Source organism: Macrosteles quadrilineatus, unplaced genomic scaffold, assembly GCF_028750875.1.
Source record: "Macrosteles quadrilineatus isolate MER2022 unplaced genomic scaffold, UCM_ALF_1.0 Scaffold_2__2_contigs__length_208266976, whole genome shotgun sequence".
Lineage (NCBI taxonomy): Eukaryota > Metazoa > Arthropoda > Insecta > Hemiptera > Cicadellidae > Macrosteles > Macrosteles quadrilineatus.
The window spans coordinates 43,821,767-43,848,196 of NW_026542595.1; the positions used below are offsets into that span (position 1 = coordinate 43,821,767).

Below are 26,430 nucleotides of genomic sequence, written 5' to 3' on the forward strand. Positions count from 1 at the left end.
TCTGGCACGATGGTGAAATCAAAACTTAAAAAAAAACTGGTGGAATTTTTGACGTGTGAAGAAATAATTAACTTACTCACTAATTACTGAAAATTCATCAAGGAGCATCCGTCAAACCTTGTGTATTGTAGGTCGCAAATGGTGTGAGACGCGAAGGTACGATGGCCAAGGTCGGCATACCTACCACAACCATTATACCACTAGCCTATACCTCACTACCTGTCTAGTGTCTACCAGTCCAGTGCGGAGCGTGGACCCTCCGTCGTCATGTACGCGCTGATACTGTTGATAACATGTCTCTTAGGGCCAATACCCTCACACGCCACGATTGAAAATGGTAAGCATACCATATTTGTCATAACTTAACATAATCTTTTAAATATACAGACGTTCATTTTACATTTTTTACGTAAATTTCAGTTTTAGAATTGGTGGTTTTGAGTTGACGACTACAGGAAATAATCTTGAATACGAACATGTGGTAAACAATCCATTCATAAGCAGGATCAATCAAACGTAATAAATAAACGTAGATATAATGTTGAGGACAAATTAATATATACTTGTAGGATAGGTGTGTAAAAACGTATACAGGGTGTTCAAAAAAGGTGGGAACATAATTTACGTAGTGGATTCCTTGGGTCAAAATAAAGAGAAAATCAAGAATAACATTTTTCCAAAATCACTTCGATAACTAGATATCCTCCATTTTGTACTTTTTAAATACACATTTGTATCATTGAAAATTTTCAACCGATCTTTATGAAACTTGTTATGTTTGTTAAGGTAGAAGAGACCCATGGTAGGAAAAAAATATCCTCTTGATTCATCTTGACAAAGTATAAATCATTATTATGGCTTAACATTCTAAAAAATATTCAGTGTATAGATTTAACTTATACAGTTTTATACTATGAGTTCCTTATTTTTATTTTACAAATCATAATATTTCCCGCCGCGCCAACCCTAGAGACTAGAATTTCCATTTACCTGGCTGGATTTCCACTAAAATAGCATCTTACAATTTTCAGATTCATTTCATATTTAAATAACATTAGTGTAATGAGCACTTATGTTTGCTGCTGCAGGGAAAGTAATAAAGTATTTTTTTTTGTAAAAAATTAATAGTTTAGAGAAAAGAATATTTCCAAATTTGATCAAATTATGTTCAATGCAATCAAACTAAATTGAAAGTTTTTTTAATTATTTAATTAAATTTCTTTACATAACAACGCTTTAAAATGCTAAATAATTTGTTTTTTAACCTCTACAAAATGGCTTTAAAACCTGTGGTAAACTTCTCATTACCATTGAATAATAGAGAGCGTTTTGATTGAAGTTGTCTTCTTTTGGGTTGTTTTATGTTTAAATGTTAGTAGGTATATAGCTAACAAGTAGCTACATAAAGTCGACTTTAGCCCCTTTTCACAAGTATTATAAACCCGTACGAGAGTGTGTTCATTCTATGACATTGGATACAATATTGTCAGATTGATACACAATGCACATTCTCTATCGCACTATCATACTGATAACTTCATTTTAAATACTTCTCAACATCAAACTATTTTACTTTGCATATTTTAATCCTTCTCTTAAGTGTGAATCGTTATCATAACATATAACATTATTTATAAACCTATATTGTTGTGCTATATTGAGAATGTAAATACAGTATACGATTTCACTCACTCATTTAAAGTAATCCGTCCATCTTGTTAACACTATACAATTTCCAGAAATAATTAATGTAGTTAAGTCCAACACAAAACATGATGATTTATTTAAAATGAGCCTGAAGATATATACATATTGTACTGTATAGATTGAATAACGGATGTCCGCCTGTCCTTAATGCGTGGCCAAACCTTTTATCGATCACCATGAAACTTAATAAAGTTGCTCTAATCGTATATGTGTTCGAGGATGTTTAAATAGCATTTTTTGAAAAAGCCATAGGTTTCCTTATTTTTCCACCATTTAATTGTCAACCTGTATAAAAATTAAAAAAAAACACACATACAATTCAACATGCAGTCCCAAAGAAAAGAATAATCTTACCTGTTTAAATTATTATTAATCGCCATTCTTTAGTAATTTAAGTTTTAAAAATTAAAATGGCCGCCATTTTAAAATTTTAAGTTGAATAAAGATTACTGTTTTCTAAAATTTTATATTGTCTTGTTATATTGTCATCTCGTTTGTTTATGTTAATTTATGCAATATATTAATGTGTTTTTCAATGAAGTGTACTGGTTCATAACAGTAATAGCTCAATACAAATTATCTAGTATTTTTGCTCCAAAAAATACCTGAGAAAGTGTTTTACAATTGACTTAATACTCTTACAAGTAAGTGTACAACTCAACTGATCCAATTATCTATTGATGGCTTTCAAATTCTCTAATATTAACCTTATGGGGGGTAATTTTTTTTACAAATGTTCTTAAATTAAAACATTTCATTTATAAAGCTACAATAGCCACTCACAGTTGTTGGTTTACTTTCCATTAGCAGTGTGACTATCCATTGCCATCCATATCCATCGTTTACTATAAAACAAACTATAAAATAAATAAGCACCGGTACTGTACAAAATGAACAGGTTCATGAGTAGTATCATATACTAGCCAAACAAAGATAGACTTTTCATCCGTGTCGTAACACTTTGGCCCAAGTAACACTTCGGCCCAGTAACATTTCGGCCCGAAACCCTCAGATGTGGCCTACGGTCCAACTCTCTACCTGCCCACTAGTAACACTTCGTCCCAACAAAATATTTGACAGGTTAGGTTAGGTTAGGTTAGGTAAGATTCCACAGATTCTCCGTCATGTGAGGTCAGAGGATGCAAGGGGTGACGGTTGGGCGACATTCCACCAGAGGGTGGTTGCAAAGTATACAGGTCATGTACCTGGGTCGCCGGAAGACTCCCCCCCGGAAGACTACCCCCCCCAAGCAGGTTCCTACGTCATATTGACGTCAGAGACCGGGGGGTAGTTTTCCAGTCACGGACACTCAAATTTAGTTGTCAAACAGTTCTAATCTAACCTAACCTAACCAACCAAACTTGTTGTAACATTTCGAAAATCTCTTTTATATTCACCACACGCATTTTCTATTATCCAACGGAATTACTCGAATTACAATTAAAATTACATAGCAGGATTTGTCTAGGGGGGGTAGTATTCCAGTCGCGGACACGGCTTCCATATTGGTAAGTTAGCAGATTTTGTGACGTCACGTGTGGGGGGGTAGTTTTCTGGGGGATAGTATTCCGCATCCTCATGTACCTCTTACTACCTAAACTGCGTTCCTCAACCCTTGTCAATTTTTCGTCGGCCCGTCGGGCCGAAATGTTACTCCATTAGCTTATTTAATCATCTGTAAAAGCGAGTGGGACGAAGTGATACTGTTTTTCTAAGAAATTTGAGTTTGTCCGAAATGTTACTGGGCCGAAGTGTTACTACATCTTTTCATCCAATTGCGAAATGTGAAACTTGTATTTTATATGATAATCGAGATTTAATACTGTATTTTTTTACTCGTCTTTTTATTCGATTTTACAAGCAATGATTTTGTTCATAGCTATCATTATGAGAGTACAAAGAATCTTAGTGCCATATTTGTTAACATTGACTACATACAGTAAATACAGAACCATCCATAAGCCAGAAATGATCTTGCATATAAACAGGTTTGGCTAAACATCTTACCATGACCACACGTGTACATCACTACAACATTTTATTATACGAGTTTTCAATCTGCCTGTCTCATTAAAATACAGAGAGTTCTCCGCTTGAAATTACTTAAAAACAAATTGTTTGGAAAATACCATATTTAAACTAAGCAGGCGAATACAATAATTATAGTCTGCCTTTTCACCAATTAATTTTGGTATTTTTTTAGGAAAGTAAAAATATTTTTTTATAAGGCTACCACTTAATTTCTTAATTTCAATTACTGCTGTTTAAAGGAAATCGTTTTGAAAATAGCATAGCATACCTTTTTAAAATTAATTTGCCGACCACATTGAAATATTGCCTTCTTTAACGCTTATTTGCTCTGGGTTGGATTTGGAAGTAGATTTCGCTCCACAGCAAAATATCACAGATTTCAAGATATCAAAATCCCACATGGAACTCCTTCGAATGAAAAAATTGTCGTAATAATCGTAGTACATTGAAGCAGAAGCTCATCTCTATGGACAGTGGACTTTTTTTATTTTGGCCTTATGTAGCTGTAAGTCAAGCTAAGTTCCTATGGATTGACATGTATTTGTAAACTACTGATTGCAACAGTAATCTACAGCCATGTAACAGTCATTTTATTACAACCAAAGAGCAAAGTGCACACTTATGAATTTACTCTAAAACAAGAGAAGAACATTAACATAATCTACATAAAGTGATTTGATACTTGACTTGAAACACACCAGAACACAGAACAAGCTTCGTATTTTACTATGTGACGAGAGGGTTATACATGTGTAGTGGGAGGGGGTTTCGTCACAAGCTTAAAGGAACAAAATGCTATTGAATTAGTATTATACGTGTTTTGAAACTATTGAAAGTCGAATTATAATACCCATTAACAGTTAATTGCAATAGATGCATCGCATTAACCAAACTAATATTTGAGGTGATTACTCTCAATTTTTTATAACCACCCTCTTTGCCACTGCATAGAAATAATGTAAACAGTAGCAGTGGATGTCATCAATCAGTAACTAGACTGGAGTGTGTTTGATGAGTGATTGAGCAACAGATCCTTGATATACAATTACAGAAACACAATCCTTCAAACATCGTCACTCGCACGACGCACGTCGCACGTCGCACAACGCACGTGCAGTTCTATATCTGAGTCATATTAAACGTCGACCAGGATAAAACATCTCGTTATTGTGGAGATGCTATTTAAACACATTCACGAGCTACAAATTACAGTGTTATAATTAGAACAATAAATATATGTAATGGCATGTGTAGAGTGAAAATTGTATACCTAAAATACAAGAACTAAATCAACAACGGAAAAACTACTTAAAGAAATTCAGAATAATTTGATAGGGAATTAAAGATGCTAAATAATAGTTTTCTTGACATTTGTTTATCAGCCATTCTTTAGTAATTTAAATATTGAAAATTAAAATGACCGCCATTTTAAAATTTCAAGTTGAATAAAAAGGAGTTCTTTTCTAACATGGGTCTCTTCTACCTTAATATACAAACCAAGTTTCATAAAGATCAGGTGAAAAAATTCAAAGTTAAATTATGTAAAAAATATAAAATGTCGGATATCTAGTTAACGAAGTGATTTTGAAAAAAATGCTCTCTTTATTATGAACCAAGAAATCACTACGTAAATCATTTCTCAGCCTTTTTTGAACACCTTGAATATGCAACTGAACGGATGGTGTTTTTGGCCTTCGGATACCTCAAAACGAAAAAGTAAATCGGTCCTGGGCCAAGTCTTACCACGAGACCTATGGTAATAGCTTATTCCTTATGGGAAATTCGCTAAATCAATAAAACATCACCATTCATAATCATTGGGTAACATCAAGTAAAGTGATGCGCTCGACGTTTATCGTATCTAGGGTATTTTAATTAAACTTATGTTTTAAACTCGATTCTTTCGCTCAAAATTGAATTCAACAATTGAATGAGCAACACTTTCTCTGAACATGAGTGACTATTCCGTGTACAAGTAACTCAAAATATTATAAACTAAATGAAAAATATTTTGATTTAAAATTTGACTCAATTTTGAGCTAAACTAGGGATTTGTCTTGCCAAAGAGCCGACCAGAACTTAAATTTGTTTCCCAGTGATCTGCGTGAGACAGGTCAATATCTTTACCAACATCAAAGAAGAATATCCGTAGTCCAGAATTGCTCTTTTACAGGGCCACGTAGTAGGCAACTAATAAGACCAGATTGTGTATAATATGTGTAATTTCGCACCTTGCCGGGCTATCGAGCCAAAGACGAACCATTTAAACTTCCTGTACGAGGCGGTAGGTCAATAACCTAACTTTTGGATTATTCCTACATGGACTGGTTCATAAAATTAACTATAATGTCTAAATTAAGAATTTTTCTTGGCTGTAAAACTATAAATCAGAAATGAAATTAATATTTCTAAACGAAAGTTGTATTTCCCACTATATCTTAACTACCTTTTGTAAAATGTATTTTGTAAAATGGCCTTAAAAACCTTAGTATGCACGTACCTAACAAAAATCGCCAATGTGATTTTATGTATTGTTTTTTGACAGTGAAATTATTGTAATTCTGTTTATTTTCAGACATAGTAAGTACATACATTAAATACCCCCGCCGCAGCAAACCTGCAGACTAAGCGAATTTCCATTTGACTGACTGATTGGATTTACATTGAAATGTCTACTTAAAAATATAACATTTATTCCCGGTTTAAATAGAATTAGTTTAACAAGTACTTAGGTTTGCTGCATCAGGGAGGGTAAAACTGTGTTTTTTTAAATGTTAATAGTTAGTAAGAAATAAAAACATTTTCCAAATTTGATCAAAATATGTTCATAAACAAGCAAACTACAACAGTTTACTCATTCTCCATAAGAATAACATGGGAATTTTAAATATACAATTTTTTGGAATTTTCTCCGTAACCATTAGGCGCATAATAACGCTTCAATATACTAAATTATTTGTTTTTTGAAGCTCTACAAAATGGTTTGGAAATAAATTGCTAAATTTTATATTTTTTGGGTCAAAAATGGGAAAAACCTATTTTTACCCCATAAAACCCCCCGTAAACACCCGTTCCCATGGTCCGATCATGCTGGATCGCGAACTCGTTCGAATAAACATAGTTTTACACGTTTGTACCAAATTTCATCAAAATCGGATCATTTTTGCTCGAGTTATCGTGCTGACGGACACACACACACACACACACATATATATATATATATATAAATATATATATATATATGAATTTGAACGGATGGTGTTTTTGGCCTCTAAGGACCTCAAAACGAAAAAAAATCGGTCCCGCGTCCAGGTCTTACCATGAGTACTATAGTAATAGCTTATTCCCTATATGGGAAATTCACTAAAGAAACCACTACAACTATAAATACTAACGATGGTACCCATGCGCTAATTTCGCTTTTAAATAGGGTTCAAAGCTTAATTCAAAGAAACAAATTACAATGCAATACCCTTTTACTTTTCAAAGATCTAGATCTACACCATAAAGGCCGAAGAGTGATTTACCTACCTCAATCAGGCTTCAATTATAAAAAAGTAGCTTATTTAAAATCCTTGTAAACTGTTTCGTCTCTCTCTCTTGTTTACAATCTGACTGTGGTTAAACATTCAACTGAAGGATCAGCTGTTTGATTACAATCTATATATTAATAGGCAAGCATGTTTCTTAAAAACCTTTTTTCTCGGCTCGTGTGCATCGCAGGGAAAATCTACGCACACCATTATAAAGCTATTATCCTGTAGATGTGAAGAATCCCTTCATAAATTAAAATAGGCTCAAAAATAAGCAAAAAAAAAAAATGGAATTTTAAATTTGAAAAATATTAACATGGGCCTTATTAGTGGGGCCTTGCTTACGGGTTGTCATGCTGGTGACGAAATAACAACGAAATATAAACAGAAAAAAATGAAAGAAACTCCGATCACATGTTTTATTTACAGCGTGGAGTGAAAACAGAGAAGCCTGTTGTACATTACATATTTTTTGGTTGATTTTTCGACCACTGGACGGCCACTAGTTCATATGCAAACCGTTTATAAAGTTTGAAAGTGAGATATCGAAATAAGGAAAATATTTTTCGTTACCATTCGCAGGTGTGCTGGATCATAATCTTTTAAAATGACACCTCAATCGTGAAAATCGCTTGAGTAGGACAGTTAAAAAAGGGACGTAATAGAGAAAATCCGTATTGTATTAATCATATAGATTGACTCTCGAGGTAGCTCTACGGATGATTACATAATCAACACTCTTGTGCAGCAGATCGCAATACGGACAACGAAGTTTGTGGAGCTGTCGTCTGAAATAATAATAGGCCTTAGCTGGTGATAACTTTGTTATCATATCTTGAGCCTATTGTTGTCTTCAAGAAGATTTATACTGTGATATTTACTGATTAGCCTATAATAAAAATACAGCCGGAGTTTGGAACGATTTGTAACAATTTAGTGACAAATATTTAACAGATAATTTATAAGAAACATACATATGGTTAGGTAAATAGAGAGAGGTTATAAATAATTATAAACACATAAATGAAATGATGAAACCCTTCACTAATGCTCTGGTCCGCTGTGACAGCTGTTCGCTGTATACGGTCTGATGACTTGTAAAGGGGACGTGATCTGGAGTACTAAAGTCTCCGTAATGTCTGCTCACATTCTACATGCGAGTGCTGCTATCTGTGTTGACCCTGCTGTATATTAACATTGTTAAATACTCATTGTGCTCTTCAGTAAAATTCTATGATATTTAAACAAAAATAAATAAATTGGGAGATTTTATGTTTCGAAGGTCAACAATGAGAAAACCCAATTTATACCCCCATAAAACCCCGTTCCGATGGTCCGATCACGCTGCTCGCGAACATGTTCGAATAAAATTAGATTTACACGTTTGTACCAATTTTCGACGTTTGTACCAAATCAAAATCGGATAATTTTTGCTTGAGTTATCGGCTAACTGACATATAAATACTTATGTGAATTTTAACGGATGGTGTTTCAATACGAAAAAGTAAATCGGTCGCGGGCCCATGTCTTACCATGAGACCTACGGTAATAGCTTATTCCTTATGTAAGGAATTTGCTAAAACCTAGCGAAGTGCAGACTCGAAGACACTTGACACAAATCAGTAGAGACAAGAGTGATCGAGGAAGACAAAATAATACAAACAATTAAGATTAACTAAATTTCTTCAACCAAAGATTACTTTTCAAAATCCGAAAGATTATTTTTCATAAGGAAAATGTTTATGTGAAGCGTTATCTTTTAGTCCACGTTAAATGTAATAGTTTAAATCAAAAGAAACTAATAAGGATTTTTGCGATTTAATGGCACAACAGAAGTGGAGCGTCGAGATCAGACTCTACAGTAGAATGATGACTCTACCTTTTCAACAATGATCTGGCTTTTAAGAGTTCACTCGAAGTTAGACAGGAACAACTCGTCCACAAACTCATGTGTTGCTCATTTCCGCCTCAAACTATGTGCACCATGGTGTTAAGGTCGTTGTAAAGAATACTAAAAATCATTATACTTTTTCTGAATATCAATTACTCACTAATTGCTTTTTTTATTTTTCCTGTTAAAAAATCATGTTTGACTGTCCAAATTACACTTTTCCGGCTAAATCTTGACCTCGGACAGAGACACTAACATGTTGTCGAGACTTCCTACTACAGTAGCATCTCATTCTTAGTTGCTCGCGTGGTCACTCCCACGAGGCTTGCGTGTGTACTACGTGGTCACTGAGGGTCATGTTTCATGTTCACGTTGGTTTACCTGAGTAGTGAGTAGTAAGGTGAGAATAGCTACTAGTGGCCACTAATGTTTCCGGATCTGAGAATACCCGCTAACAGAGCTGCCGCATGCACACCGTACTTCCCAGCGTTGAAACTTTTATGTGGATGAAAACCCTTATTAGTTTTCATTATGTAGTTTACAAACCCACTCAATAATTCTCGAAGCGATGATTTCGTAAAATAATTTTCATCATTATAAATTAGATCTAGAAATGGTTTACTTCTTGTTTTTACCATAGACAAATACCGTTATTTGGAAGCAACATGTATTTCTCTTTAGCTGGTAACTCAATAATATTTTCTAATCCAACATAATAAAATATTTTAAAATTAAAATTTTTCTAAATAATTTTGATGAAGAGTAATTGTTGATGTTATTGTAGTTAAACGTAATTTGACAAGCAGTATACTATTTTTAAAACCACAACGGAGAGAGCTGGAGGTATAGCTCTTTACAATCAAAATTCTCCAAACTCTAGAGTCAAGGATAGGACTTGGACCTCAATGGGCTCTGCTCTCTGAATAATAACGAAATGTAATCTTGCTTCAGGTGTATTACAGACCTAGAATAGGAAATAGTTACGTGAGCTAACCATGCTTCATGTTATTTCTTGAGAGAAGTCAAACAGTCAAGGTTTAACTAAAAGAATTGCCAAAAGATACTAATCTTAACCTAGATGCAGGTTTTAAGGAGCAAGTTGAATCATCCAATATAATTCAATATTTTAAATACCGGTACTGTAATATGATTCTGAAGTCCCGACTGTTTGGATTTTTTCGTAGTAACCATTGCGGTGGTTCGGTGGTTTATATTCTCAAACTAGCTTTTTATTTGTATCCGTCCTTCAGTGATAGATATCTCTAAAACTAAAACCTAACTACAAAGGTTTTAAAATAAATTTTTAAAGTATGCATATCTTAACAAAATGATCCTCATTAGTTCACAAGTTTTACACCTTGTTGTTGATACCGTGCATAATTCTGCAGAAATATATTTACTAGATAATCGTTTATATCTCTTGGTATATTTTTATTACCAGAGTGGGCTACTCTTTAATTCTGTAGTGTAGTACAATAAATTTCTCAACGATTCACCGTACTCAGGCAATACAGCGATCGTGTTAAAAGTAACATGATATCTTATGTAGTGAACAGAAATGTCAGCAAGCAGTTTGTTTAACGTGTAAAATGTTTTCAGATATAGCTTATCCATAATAAACAAATCGAAACCATTGTTGATTTGTTCGATAACAGTTTCTCTTGTTTTGGTGTTAAACAATTAACTAGTGTAAAATCTGTAATATCTTTTGTGTCGAACCTTTGTCTAAGAATCTAATAACAATAACTACATTATATAGCTTGCCAGGAAACCCGAGACGCTGCTTTAACGTGAAATAGGTATCGGAAGAGCTGCTAAAGCGACACCGATAGACACTCAAAGGACAATATTGCTTCGTATATTTGTACTTAAGATGAAACGAAAAAAAAAACACATTCTCACACTACACCTACCGACTTAGAGCTAGAGCACAGTGAATGGTTTGATTTGATTCACACAGTAATGGTTTGTTGGGTTGCAGGAGGTGAGGTATGGGGTTGGCTGATGCCCCGGGACCGCGTCTTGGAGAGGTTTAACCAAGTGAGGAAGATCCTTCTGCCCGTGCCGGAGCAGCAACTGGAAGAGGCTCTATACCACATCGGCTCCTACTACATACCTATCGACTCTGAGACGGAGATCTGTCGCAACCACAGCAACTACTTCTTTGAGAGCTTCCTCAAGAAGGACTTCTGGGCGTTGACAAGTAAGTAATATCATTGCAATATGTATAAACTTATCCTTTAGCTCATACGCTAGGCCATTTCACGATATACTATATCCTAAAATGAATATCCTATTATTGTATTTGCAGTTTTCTGTTTCATTCTTTTTCTCTGCTTGCATACGGTTGAGTTTGTTTGTTCATTTTTTATCTCACTTCTCAGTATAAACGTCAATTTAGTAGTATAAAAACGTTACGTTACGTATAATGTGTTATTATTATTTTTTCTCCCTAATCCAAAAACATAAAATAACTTGCTCAGTACATTAGTTTAGTTTATTTTGTCAAACGTAAAGTATGTTTCGCCACAAATGTTTTGCAATTAACCATATTCAAATTACGCATTTGAATATGGTTTGAATCTTTTTTTCGTTGCAAAAATCAGACGCAATACAATTTTATTTCAAAGATAACGTTTGTTTGTTGCAGTTAATTAACTGTTTTTTTTTTTTTTTTTTTTTTTATAAATGGTCTGTTTACATTTTAGTTCTCCCCTATAAAAAGTGATAAATCTACCTCGATCATGTTACAGTTATACTAAAAGTAGTACTGTATACTTAAAATACAATTTAATAAACTGTAGGTATTGTTTAAAGTTTACAATCTGAATACATGAAAAAATTCAAATGAAGGGACTTGTCTTTCTAAAACCCGTGTTCTTATTAAATTATTCTAACTTGTTTATTTATAGCATAAGTTTTATTTATATGATTAAAACTGTTGCAATAGGAAATGTCTACTCACTGTTCTATTAAAGTAACAAAGAAGAAAAAATTAACTGTTTGCTGCCAGAAAATGAAATGTATTAATAAAAATGTGTTTTTCATCCCGCGCGTGCTTTGCATGGCACATGGGATTATGTACTTAATTTAAAAATTGCATGAATAAAATTGTTTGAATTTGAATTTGAATTTGAAGGATAAGCTATTCACACAAACCGTTGTAAAGAACTTTACGCCACACTACATTATTTTGACGAACTTCCCACGCAAGGATTTAGTCCAGAAAACAGCTGTTTGCCACCAGCTTATTCAAATGGGGTTTCATTGCGTACTACTGTGCTGCAATGAGTTTTGCCGGACACCAATCAGCTGATTATACTGTATTTAGGTGGCAGTGAGTGGTTATAAACAAAAACATAGCCTCTCTTAGAGGTTATGACTAGTGATTTTTAGTCCTTTAGTTGGTGGAAATATATAAGGATTTGTACAGATTTAGTAGTATGGCGTAAACTATCGTACGTAACTCGTCCAAAATGTGTGTACCGGACTCGTATGGTAATCCCGTACTCGACTTCGTCTCGCACGGGGACGACCACACTCGTCCGGTAAACACTTATTTTCAGGACTAGTAACGTAATATACTATTTAGTTAAACCATTACTAACGTAAGTATAACTACCCCCGCTCCAGAAAACCTGCAGACTAAGCGAATTTCCATTTACCTGATTGGATTTTCGATTAAATTTATTTAAATGACATTATGTTAAACAAGTACCTAGGTTTGCTGCTACAGTGAGGGTAATAAATTGCGTTTTTTTAGTAATATATGAATAGCTTAGTATAAGATAAATAAATTTGCCAAGTTTTATCTAAATATATCCATAAACAAGCAAGCTATGAAAGTTAACTTATCCTCCATAAGATAACATGGGATTTTTAAATTTACAGTTTTTGAATTTTCTCCGTAGCCAAAAACCGATTATTATTTGTTTTTTTAAACTCTTTAAAAAGGTCTGAAGAGGTATTGGGACATTTTATATTTTAAGGGTCAAAAATGAATAAACAAATGTTTACCCCAGAAACAGAAAACCCCTCATAACACCCCGTTCCCATAGCGCGATCATGCTGGTTCGTTTATCCCGCCCTGCACCTTCAAGCCAAATTTGAACAAAATCGGGAAAAAATACTCAAGTAATCGCGTTCACGGACATATATATATATATATATTTACATAACAATTTTAACGCATGAGTTAGCGTTTTTGGCCACTAGGGACATCAAAATTAAAAGGTATATCGGTCCCGAGTCTAGGTATTACCGTGCCACCTACGGTAATAGCTACTTCCCTATCTAGGGAAGTTCGCTAATAGATGTAGATATATAGCAAGATAGAAGATCTCATAAACTTCGGTAAATGTATCAATATTTGGTTTTCTTCAATAGTTTCTTTTACCATGATTTCTTTTCAAACTATAAGACTAATTCTGTGTATAAACTCATAAGGGGATCTTTTTATTTAACTATAATAAAAACAACTATAATACAACTTTTTATTTGGTTTAACACCTTTGGTGGGCCAATTTCCAGCTGTTTATTGAAATGATGTCATGATTCCCCGCGAGAAAAATATTTAAAGGTAAATCAAAAAACTTAGATTTAGATAATCTAGAGCCTTGTTTATAGTCTAGTCCATATATGTTTGTTTCAAGAATCGAATTGCAAGTATTTTTCTACACGTGGAGTGCTATAATATAATTACATAAATAATTATTAATTTTACAAATAGGAAATAATTGCAATACTACGACGTGTTTTTGTAGTCAAACTGATAACTAGACTCTTTGGCTCCCGTCGTAGCAAACCTGCAGGATTAGCGAATTTCCATTTAATTGGCTTTTTAATGTAATCTATTTAAATAACATTGGGGTTAACAAGTACCCAGGTTTGCTGCAACGGATTTTTTTTGTAAAATAATAATAACTTAGGCCTAGTATAAAATACTGTATATACATTTGCCAAGTTTGATCGAGATACCTATATCCATAAGCAAGCAAACTACAAAAGATTACTTATTCTTTATAATAATAACATGGAGATTTTTAAAACTATATTTTTTTGGATTTTCTCCGCAACCAATAACAGTAAAAAACACTTCAATGTACCCTCCTGAAATCACAAGAACACATCGAACTAACTTACCTCGAGAACAGTTACCGGCTACATGAACTTAGCCTACATAAACACATGTTAGAGTGCAAATTGGGTATGTTCTGAATGATGTACTTGAACTTTTTTTGTACTCACTGATGAGTTTACAAATAATTAAATAATTTAGTACATTCTTGTTTTTTAAGCTTTTTAAATTGTTAGAAGAAAAATTGTGAAATGTTATGTTTTGAGGGTAAAAAATTAGAAAACCATATTTTTACCGCATAAATCTCCCACAAAACCCCGTATCCATGGTCCGCTCATGCTGGCTCGCGAACTCATTTCCCACCATGCATATAAATTTAATCAAAATCGGACAAAAATTCCTCAAGTTATCGCCGTCTAAGTTGCCGTAACTTATAAGTGGGCCGTCAAAGTTCACGGACATATAATTTGGTACAAACGTGTAAATCTACGTTTATGTGAACGTTTGCGCGGACCAGCATGATCAGGAACGGCATGGGAACGAGGTTTTATGGTCGAATTATTGGTGTAAAAATTTGGCTTTCTCACTTTGACCCTGAAAACATAAAACTTACCAATTTCTCCATAGACCATTTAGGGTAGAACATAGAGCTTAAAAAAATAGTTTAGTATATTGAAGTGTATTTGTACGCTTATTGGTTTCAGAGAAAATTGAAAAAAAAATCAAATTTAAAATGCCTATGCTTATGGAGAATATATAAACTGTTGTAGTTTCCTTGTTTATGAATATATTTTGAACAAACTTGGTAAATCTATTTATTTTATACTAAGCTATTGATATTTTACTTTTTTATTTTTATAAGACACACTTTATTACCATCCCTGTAGCAGCAAAACTAGGTACTCGTTAAACCCAATGTTATTAAGTTTTATTGATAATCAAATCAGGCAATTGTGAATTCGTTAAGTCCGCAGGTTTCCTGCTTCTGTGGTATTTTGCTTTACTACAGTACCTTATGTTGTGCGAATATTTTTCCCTACTGACTTCGTGTGTAGTTTTCCAACGAAATAATGTTTAAGTAAGCTTATCATTTGCAAATTAAATCGTATATGTACATTATTCTCATAGATGCATCAGCACCTCATAGGGTTAGGCAAAAGTATGGAACCTCCCAGTTAACTTTTTAACGCGTTGCAGTAGGAAAACCAAACTCGACACATATTTAAAACATAAGAAATTGCACTTTTCATCAAAGTTTACAAATTTGCCCCAGCTCCCAAAATGGGGTATTTTGGAGGCAGCCCCAAATTGTCAAATGTAAACACCTATCATGTGACCCCTCATTGGTTTATTAAGAGAAAATGAATGGCGCAAACCAGAGGTCAATATCGCACCTCTAATCAAAATGGCAGCCATTTAATTATTTAAGATGAGCAAGCAAGATAAAGTCTGGACACCCCCAGTTAACTTAAAAAAAAATGTTTTAATACTGACCAAAAGGTGAATTCTCTTTTTTATAAAGGTATGCTGAGTTTAGTTTACCTGCTATAACCTGTTAAAAAGATAATAGGGGATATTTAAAAATGACTGCCATTTTGATAAGGGGTGTGATATTGACCTATAGTTTGCGCCATTTTATTTGTCTTGAGAACCCCTTTAAAATGAGGGGTCACATGGTAGGTGTTTACATTTGAAAATTTAGGGTTGTCCCCAAAATATTCTATTTTGGGGGCTGGGGTAAAGTTGTAACTTTGATGAAACAGTGCAATTTCTTATGATGTAAATATGTGCAGAGTTTGGTTTTCCTACTGCAACGCGTTAAACAGTTAACTGGGAGGTTCAAGACTTTTGCCTAACCCTGTATAATTCGTAATAAATTAGCCTAGCCTTAAAGAAAGATATTTTTTCAAACCAAGTGGCCCAATTGAATTTTGTTTCTAAAACCAAAGAGGAATGTGTAACTATTTTATACAACAATTAACATTTTTATAATTACGTTACGTATAATTAACAGAATTTAAGTAGTTTTTTATTATTATTATTTTGGGTAATTTTTTAGACAGCAACTAGTACATACAGGGTGTCTCACGAGAGGTGTCTCAAATTGATTACGGAAAAACGGCTTAACGTACAAGGATGAAATAAAATTATTTCCCGCTAAATCGACCCCAAGGAATAACGTAAAAGTATTTTTAACTTTTTCCCAATACAGGGTGTGCCAAAAACTGAGGGTCACTAGTTCGAATCTCGGAATTTTTAAATGTAAACATATGTCATGTTATACATCATTTTAAAGGTATTTGATAGACAAACATTTTGGTGAAAACAGAAATAAGTTATCTTTTTACGTTTCAAAATGGTGGCATTTTTTTTGTAAAAAATCCATATTTTTTAAATACTCTGTGTTTCCTATACCAATGCATTTATCCCTTCTCCGGTTGAATTTTCTTACTCGTTATGAAATTAGCTTTACTTTGATATGCTACAAGTAACGGTTTTTTTAAATTATAAAAATTCTAAAAAAACTTTTTTTTTGAAAATTTGCAAATGCTTATTTAAAAAAAATTTCAAATAGCAACATATGTCAAGTGGCACATCATTTTATAGGTTTTTTAATTCCTAACAACTTTGTAATTTACTCTTACTTCGTATCTCTTTTAGTTTTTGCGTACCCTAAATAACAAAAAACCTAATTTTCCTATATGAAATGCATGTTATTTGGGTTTAACACCAAAGGCCCAATTTGATGAAGTGTTAAACCCAAATAACATGCATTTGATATAGGATGTTTGTTACAGTTTGGTACAGGCACACCCTGTATTGGGAAAAAGTTAAAAATATTTTTACGTTATTCCTTGGGGTCGATTTAGCGGGAAATAATTTTATTTCATCCTTGTACGTCAAGCCGTTTTTCCGTAATCAATTTGAGACACCTCTCGTGAGACACCCTGTATATACAGAGTTATTCTAAATGATGGACCCATTTTTAATGCTTTATAATTTTTATACTATTAAACTTACCGCTATAAAATACACATCAAATGAAAAAGCAACTCAAAGAGTTTATGCCTTCCAAAGACACATCATTGAACAATATCGATCCAACAGAACTGTAGATTTAATTGTACAAAGTTAAAGAGTAATCTCCAACTTTTTTTACCACTAGAAATTTGGAGGTTACTTGACGTTTTTGCAAATAACTTTCAAATGGTGAGGAAATCGACCAAAGTGGAAGGTAATATTCCGAAAGAGAATAACATTTCCTACAATCTACTATTACGCATATCTTGAAAATACTCAATAAATGTAGCCTAAATTTGGCTTAAAATAAAAAAAGTATGAAATTTAATGTTTGCTATGTTTATTGTCTACAATATTTGAAGACGGGGATTTTCAATTTTTTTTTCATTTTGAGGCAATTTTCGGTACCTTTCTTGAGTATTTTCAAAAAATTCATAGAAGTAGATTGTAGGAAATTTTATTCTCTTTCGGAATAATACCTTCCACTTTGGTCGATTTCCTCACCATTTAAAAGTTATTTGCAAAAACGTCAAGTACCGGTAACCTTCTAAATTTCTAGTGGTAAAAAAAGTTGGAGATTACATTTTAACTTTGTACAATTAAATCTACAGTTCTGTTGGATCGATATTGTTAAATAATGTGTCTGTGGAAGGCATAAACTCTTTGAGTTGCTTTTTTGTTTGATGTGTATTTTATGGCGGTAAGTAGTATAAAAATTATAAAGCATTAGAAATGGGTCCATCATTTAGAATAACCCTGTACAATTTTGAACGAATAGTGGTTTTGGCCTATATGGACATCAAAATGAAAAAGTATATCGGTCCCGGCGGGTCTAGGTCTTACCATGCCACATACGGTAATAACTACTTCCTATACGGAAATTCACTAAAAACTATCGCCCTTGCAAAAGACAAGACAGAGTCTGTACTAATTAACCAATTACCAACCGGTTACTGAGGTTCTGACAAAAACCTAGCCCAAGGCGCACAGCCGCCTAGCGAGACACCAAAACATACGAGCACGCGTCAAATGTAGTCTATTCTTAAATTCTTGTAAAACAGAATACATCACCCAAATTGTCTGGCGAAGAGGATTTTTTATTTAATAATCTAGCTAAAGATATGTTTTAAATGACTTTACCTATCTATATTTTTATAAGCGATCTACGTTGTATGGTATACCTTATAATCGTCTTGATTTCCTATTCGTTGCATTAGAATATTGGGTCAAAAATCGTCACACCCTTTATTAATATCGTCATACTTTGCTAGATTTCGAGACATATAGGTACTTGTTACATGAATACCTCTTTCAACGGGGAGGAATCAAACAAAGTCCAGGTAAGATCAAAATATGAACTCAACTGTCATTTACTTGAACAAATCTAAGAAAAGCTTTGTCTAGCATTGAAATAATAATATTATTAAAAAATTCATTATTTTTAAAATTCTTAAAATAGTTTCAAAACGTAAATGCCTCATTTAGGAAACCATCCACATATGTGGCACGCACAGTTACAACACCTCGCGGACATCATCAAAGAACAATAAATGACGAGAACAATCCATTTTACGACCAGTGTTTATTTATTTCGTCACACCTAAGGAAACAAAGACCTAATAAATACGTCGCTCAAAGTCTTTGTGATGGATTCCCATTTAATACAATCGACAACTGACTCGGGACTAGATCTATATTTTACTCACTGTAAGAGAAAAGTACAATGTTTTACGACACAGACTTTAGCCGTAAATTGATTGATAAATGGTCTTTGGCTTCGAATAATAATCGCATTAATTACTTGGCCTCTTCCAAAACGACGCCGGTGATGGAACGCTCAATTTGTTCTGAATGTCGGCCCTGAGGAGTTATATAATAAGTTGCTACATGTAGCCTGTAGTCGCAACATTCTGTGTTAATTGTTGTACAGATACGACGTTTTACGTATGCTGTAAAGGGGGATTTTGTAATAAAATGCAGATTTTTGTTCATAAACAAAGATTAGTATTATATTTTATTGTTCAAAAGTCCAAGTAAATTACAGGCTACGTACACTGTAGACATTTTAATTACCGATTAATCAGTCTGAGACTTTGTTAGTAAAATTATTTTTAAATTAAAGTGTATATAAATTTCCTAGTTCATACTTACATTTTTTGAAACATGTATAAGTACATAATGTGATAAACACATTTTATTGTTCTATCGACCTTACTAGGCCTACCCACATAAACAAATTAAAACGTGTTTTACAGATTTTAAAAGTTTTTGCCGTATAGCATAAAATAATTTGACAATGTTGTTTTATAATTATACTCCTACAACTATAAAACCAAAACATTAAATATTTCAGATTAAAATTTGTATACTGTATAAGTTATTTTAAGTTAAACATTTTTGACTTAACAAGTAGTTAAAATCCAATAAAAACACGTATCATGGTTATCGATTAGCTAATAGAATTACTACACCAAAGGATGTTTACTTAGGTTGTAATTGAACATGTTTTAAATAACGAGAATTATTGAGGAAATCCTTGTAATACCACTATCCACGAGACCTTGTCCAGTTTGGAACCGAAACAATCGCGTGCAAGCCAACGGCAAAGGACGAAGCAAATTAGGTTTTGGATATTTTGTAGTATTTTATGTTTTTTTTTTTTCACACATTTTAACAAGGTTCCGAATTGCACAACTTTTTGTGAAACGCATAGGGTTGATAAAATCCTTCATTCAAACTTGTTACTTTTGTTGTGCAAGAATTGAACCACAGAGGCAAGAGTAAATTAAATTTAAGGAAATTCTATTCGTGGCTTCAAATATGTATTACTCACTGCAAGGCTATTTAACTAGACGTCATATACACATTCTGTATTTAAATGAGATAATTTGGGTTTTCTTTTCCAAGTTCATTTGGCTCTTCTACCCGACCGATTTTCATGATTAGTTAAAAAATAGGTCTCAAATTGAAGGTATGCACGCACATATTTCACATCAACCATCGGCGAATATTTATCAATTTAGCATCCTTGGCAAAAAACATAAATTTTCGAGATATTTTTACTTCAATTTAAGATGTATTTTAAAAGTTATAATTATATAATCCTATATATTTTGGTCTAAGAACCTTCAGTGAGATGCCGGCTTTCATTTATGCTTTTCGGTATTCAAATCGGACGAGTTTCAAGCAAATGCAAGGTGAACAACAAACATACAAATTATTTTATAAGGGTTTTCTATGATTATAAATCAATAGCTCCGGTATTGTTTATGTTTTAGACTAACAATAATCAGTAAATAATGGACTTTAATTTGAGCTATTGATTGTTTGAATCAGTTAAGTTCAAGATACTGTATTACTCAATCAAAAATCATACCTTTCAATATTTCTTGAAAATGATATTTATTTCACCGCTGCGGAGCAGCATTGGTCCTGTAGTTAATTTATGAAAATTATTTGTGGGTTCCACTCAAGTATCTTTTTTGTTAGGTATTGTTTGATTATTATTTGTCTATAGTGATATCCAGAACTCACTATTAAGCGGGCCGTTTTTCGAGTTCCGCAGAATTAATTACATGGACTATTGCGTGTGATGTATGTATATGTATGTGTGTTTATGTCGAGTCCTGCAATACTAACAAAGTGTTGATATGTTCTGTCTTTGGAGACAACCCTAATGTAACACGAACGTAATCTGTTGCAGTGATCGACGCCAGCAGTAAGATCCCAGCAGGTATCTTGGATGGCCGGATGATGGACCTCGGCAGCTACGACGAGTGTATCAGGGCAGAGGAGCCAGAGGGGAGGTTCCGAGGACAATACTGCCTAGTAGAGACCGAGGGAATCCTGCCTAGGGACCTCACTGCCCGCTTGAACCCGGAGGTTAGTCAGTACTATGGGGCTAGAGATATAAGTAACGGGGGACCGATCCATGTCTCGGTATATTCGATTGTTAAGCAATATAAAGGAAACTCACGTTTTATTTACAACTAATTTTGGCTTTTATTATTTAAGTTTCAGTGGAATTTCAATTTATTAACATGGACATTTTAACCTGGAACCCAACAACACATTAATATTTTACTGTCGATGTTAAAAATCATTCGTTTGTAAGAGTCTATACTTGCATAATATTGATATAATATAATATTGACAGTTTGTTTTTAAACTAAAACAGCCAATGTTAAATTTTGAAATGAGCTGTGTAGTGAAATCGAATTTTCTTGAAGTAGTGGCTGTCGTAAATCAATTTTTAGGCCATAAATTATTTACAAACCTTGAAGAAAATCTTCAAAGCCGTTTTTAAGATAAATTTGCAAGCATACATACATACAAGCAAACATTGCTCATATAAGATCATAGGATGGTCTGAAATGTGTTTGTTGTCCCTATCGGGAAATTCGCTAAAAAGGGGTATCCTGAACTTTGCACTACTCTGGAGTATTGACGAAACAAGACCACTAATTTTCAACTCTAGACGTTACTGAACTAAGCGATAAGACTGTACCTTCTGTTACTGTAGGATTATTAGCAGTAAGAATTTAAGAATTTATCAAACCAAAATCCTTATATAGAGTGTGCGTTGTTATGGGTCCTGTGCTCCATAAACAGTGGTTACAGCGATACTGTTTTAGTTTATACTAGCTGAGTACCCGTCCTTCGTACGGGGTTGGTATACAATGCTTATCTATACTTATTTAATACGCAAGCAGGATTTTTGTGACAATTACTCCTCCGAAACTACTAAACCGATTGACATGTTTTTGGTGTCATTGGAAAGAGCGTAACGTGAAGTTGTGCAGGAAACTTTCTTTTTAGGTGAATAATTAGAGAGTGAGGCCCTGGAGCCCTTTAAAGTTTCGTATTTCTCCATAACATTAACATGGGAAACAAAAATTGTTTTGGAACTCCAGCTGTTGTCAGAAATCAAATATTAATAATTGGTCTCCATGGAAGCATGAGAAAATTCACAATGTTTACATTTGCTTTAACATTTAATTGTAAACAACCAGAACTGTCAAATGCATATTTCACAATTTCAGACAGCTGATCCAAAAAAATAAAACAACTATGTATATTATTTAATCTTAAACTTTATGATGGATTATTTATTTCAATGATTATGAAACAGATTTTTCCCGTTGCGAAGCAAAAATTAAAAGTGAGAAGAAGAACATATGTTAATTGTAAACACTCAATGTGTAAATTATCTATGTTGTATTAAACATATGTATAGTTTTGGATGTTGGTTTTTGTTTAATGATATAAGTTATTAATTATAGAATTTTTATTTTAAGGATTTGGCATATGAGTATGCCTATGATGAATAACACCATTTCAGAGTTCTGCCAGTTTTTGCCTAACCCAGTTCTGTAGCGTTTAAAGTAGCCTACACCTTATTGTCTAAAAATTGGCTAAATAACTTATATCTCAATGTACGGTACATTATAAAAGCTGACTGCCTTTTTACGTTGACTTAAATTGTAAGCTTACCTTTTCCCGTCCATGGGCAGTTTGATAGTTAAAAATTAACCCTTTAAACTGGAATAGGACTGTTATGTAAATTGTGAGTATTTCCATTAGTTAATAATCTTTTAGTTGACTATTTTCAAATCATCGGAAATTATGACTGTTATTAGTTTAACATAATTTTCTCATGCTTCCATGGTGACCAATTATTAATATTTAATTTCTGACAACAGCTGGAGTTTCAAAACAATTTTTGTTTCCCATGTTAAGTTATTTGTTTATATATAACTCCTGTACTTCTTTGTAATTGCTCGATTTCGAGCAACACGTACACTAGTTGCAGTTAAATACTCGTGCTTTGCATTTGCAATGAGAGAGGACACGTTTTGAGAAAATTTGGTTTACTATAATCTACGGTATACTATAGTATATAGAACATCTACCATAGCCATAATGTTCTACCACTTCACCTTAACAATAGAAAGAAGTAAAGTTCACACACTCAGATTTTGTTGCTGCTTGGTTCAAATTAGCTGTTGTCATAAATGTATAAAGAACTAAATGGTGCTGCACCCTGTTGGTAAACCGTATAACCTTTTAATGCTATTGAACATCATAGAAACAAATTGTGTAGTTGAAACAGCTGGCAAAATTATTTAATTCCTTTTAAATATGAATACTCATAAGGTTAACATGGGAAACTCTAGAGCCGATGGGGCGGAGCCCGAAAGGATTATTGAGGTAAGAATATGTCTATATGTTAATCGGGAAGGTGAGCTATCATCGTACCAAATTTCAACACAATCCGACCAGTAGTTAATGCGTGATTTAACTTCAAACAAACAAACAAACAAACAAACAAATAAACAAACACACAAACTTTCACATTTATAATATTAGTATGATGAGAAAAGTGACATTACTTCTTCGTCTAGTAAATACACAGAAGAAGTATATTAATTTATCGTCTTTATGGATGTAACATTCCGAACAGTTCGACTAATGTGTCTAAAAACCATAACAGTAACAAACCGATACATGACCGTTTATTTTGTATTCAAACCCACATTTGAAGAAAACTGTAAGTACCTGATTGACCGAGGAAAATCAGTTGGTTTGTTTCTTTGATTCAACTGATTCCAATACCCGTCGATTAAGTAAAAGGCTTGAAATAGCGAAGGGCTATAATTTAGCCCCGACTGCTGCTGCTGCACTGGAGGGCTATTAGCCCGGAGCTCCTACACACGTGCTAAGACAAGGTCGTATGATGTTATCTGAGCAGACCCAAGGAAACACGCGCTTCACAGTACGAATGCGCAGTTCTGGCATTTTAAATAAACTGCCAAAAAATATCCCCACAACAGCAAACCTAGAGACTAAGCGAATTTCCATTTGCCTGATTTTATTTCCACAAATCTATTTTAATAACATTAAATTTAATTAGTAGCTAGGTTGTCTGCTACGGTGAGGGTAATATAGTGTGTTTTTAGTGAAATATAAATAGCTAAGTATAAAAAAAGATTATTATGTCAAGTTTAATAAAATATATCCATAAAACAGGTATACAACAATAATTTACTTATTTCTCATAAGAATACCATGGGAATTTTAAATTTGCAATTTTTTTTTAATTTTCTCCGTAACTAATAACCATACAAAAATACTTCAAGATAGTAAATTATTTTTTTAAGCTCCGAAAAATTGTTTGAAGAAAAATTGTGAAATTATATATTTTTTTTGTGATTATTTTTTTGGGGGGGGTTTTGAGAACCCCCATTTTTTATAAACCCCCGTAAAACACCTTTCCCATGGTCCAATCTTGCTGGTTTGCGAATTTTTCTAATAAATGTAGGTTTACACTTTTGTACCAAATTCCATCTAAATCGCATGATTTTTGTTTCCGTTATCGTGCTAACGGACACACAAACACACTCACACACACATTATATACAGAGTGGCTGAAAAGTAACTTACACCCCCCCCCCCTTAACTATTCGACCATTTGAGATATTTGAAATCTGTTCGCAGCAACCTTCATAGGTCTGAGTGGCTACAATAATTATCATGTTCAATTTTGAAAATTTTGCCCTTAGGGGTATCGGAGGTAGGGGGTAGCTCAACAATTTTATATGACAAGTATAGTCGAGTTTGGTATCATTTTACAGGTCTTGTTACAGGAAATTGTTACTCTATTTTTATGTTCATGAACCTAAAACCTATTTTTATGGTCATGATGTTTATGTTATATATTTCTGAATTCTTGAGTAACCAATTCCAAAATTTAAATCTGTCCCCACTGTGAAAATATGTACAATCTAGTTTCTAGATTTTTTATATTTTCGTGTTAGTTATAGACCCCCACATTCTATCGCTCTGAACATTGGTTCCCAGCTAATAATTAAATATGCTAGATAATAATGGTTGATTATTTAATTATCAATTATATGATGATATAATTATATGTTCAATTATATTTTGATATAATTTAATCTATATGGTTGATTAATCCATCCTGTGAGTTTGTACATTGACTATATAATAAAAAAAGTATAATCTATAGTCTATGGTTTGTAGTAGTTCTACCCTATCTGTCCCGACCTTCACCAAGAACATAATAATCAGTTCTGGTAATTATGTATAATATGTATAATTGGTTAATTTTTGGTAATGTTTTCAGACACTTTTACTCAAGAATTGCCGTAAATTATCTGGACAAGCTGTCTCATTAGTGATAACCGTGAAGCCACACATTAGAGTATTAACGCCATCAAAGTAATTTGAAATAATTAATAATGCTAATGGAGCTAATAATGATGGTAAATCCATTGATTTTAACGATCCCTTGTTTCTTGAGCATGTCTTCTGAGTTTTCTCGGTGGCAAATTCCCGATAAATTAAAACTATTAACTATCAACATCCTCTCACACAGGATATCTAAGTGATCAGGAGGTGAAGTTTCAAGGTAGTTTCCAATAAACATTCCAGCTTCAATAACACATTTAAATGGCTCAGTTTTTGCCGTAAGTACGACTGACCGTCCTTGGGCTAGAGCTTGTGCAGGCTAAGCCCAGATTGTGTATCACCTTCGGGGGCTTCACGATAGAGGCGGTATGTTAATGTAAATAATCATGTTACCTTCTAGTGTACGTCTGCGCAGAGGTAATCATTAGTCTCTAAACTGCGCAGGTTTGAAGTGATTGACAAGATCATTTGATGAATTAAACTACCTCAGTTCAAGACCAATGCTGTCGTAAGCTGTGTTTTGTTTAACCGGTAATAATGCACGGTTGATGATTTATGCTTATACACAGGGGTTGGACATTATCTTGTGAATAACTTCTTGATCAGCATTGTACGTGTTATTAAATTTACGGAAAGTAAATAAAAGAAACGTCTTATAACACTTAAAACATATATTTACGCTTATACTGTTACTCACAAGACGGTAAATATACAAAAACGATGGTAAGTGGTGATCGAATTACTGGGTCTGTCTGTCACGGCCCAGAAGGCATTTTACGCGGCCTTCTCTTGAAAAACGATAGCATCGATCGGGATTCAATTAGTCTTTTTGTATTCACTGGATTGGAAAGAGTGTCTTTAGCCATTAAAATATGACCTCACTACTTTTGAAATAAAATAACGGACGTTCAAAACACCAATTTTGTGCAATTTTTGTCAGGTTTTCTCTTCATGTTTAC

General features: G+C 33.4%; 1 protein-coding gene across 1 annotated transcript in view; it reads left to right on the top strand.

Moving 5' to 3' along the window:
• The first annotated feature begins 229 nt into the window (after window positions 1–229).
• LOC128984124 (nose resistant to fluoxetine protein 6-like) overlaps window positions 230–26,430 on the top strand; it is a 67,182-nt gene continuing 40,981 nt past the window's right edge. The window contains exons 1-3 of the mRNA XM_054403410.1: window positions 230–337; window positions 11,144–11,365; window positions 20,964–21,142. Coding sequence (XP_054259385.1) covers window positions 268–337; window positions 11,144–11,365; window positions 20,964–21,142 — 471 coding nt within the window. The 5' untranslated portion in view covers window positions 230–267. The remainder of the gene's footprint in view (window positions 338–11,143; window positions 11,366–20,963; window positions 21,143–26,430) is intronic.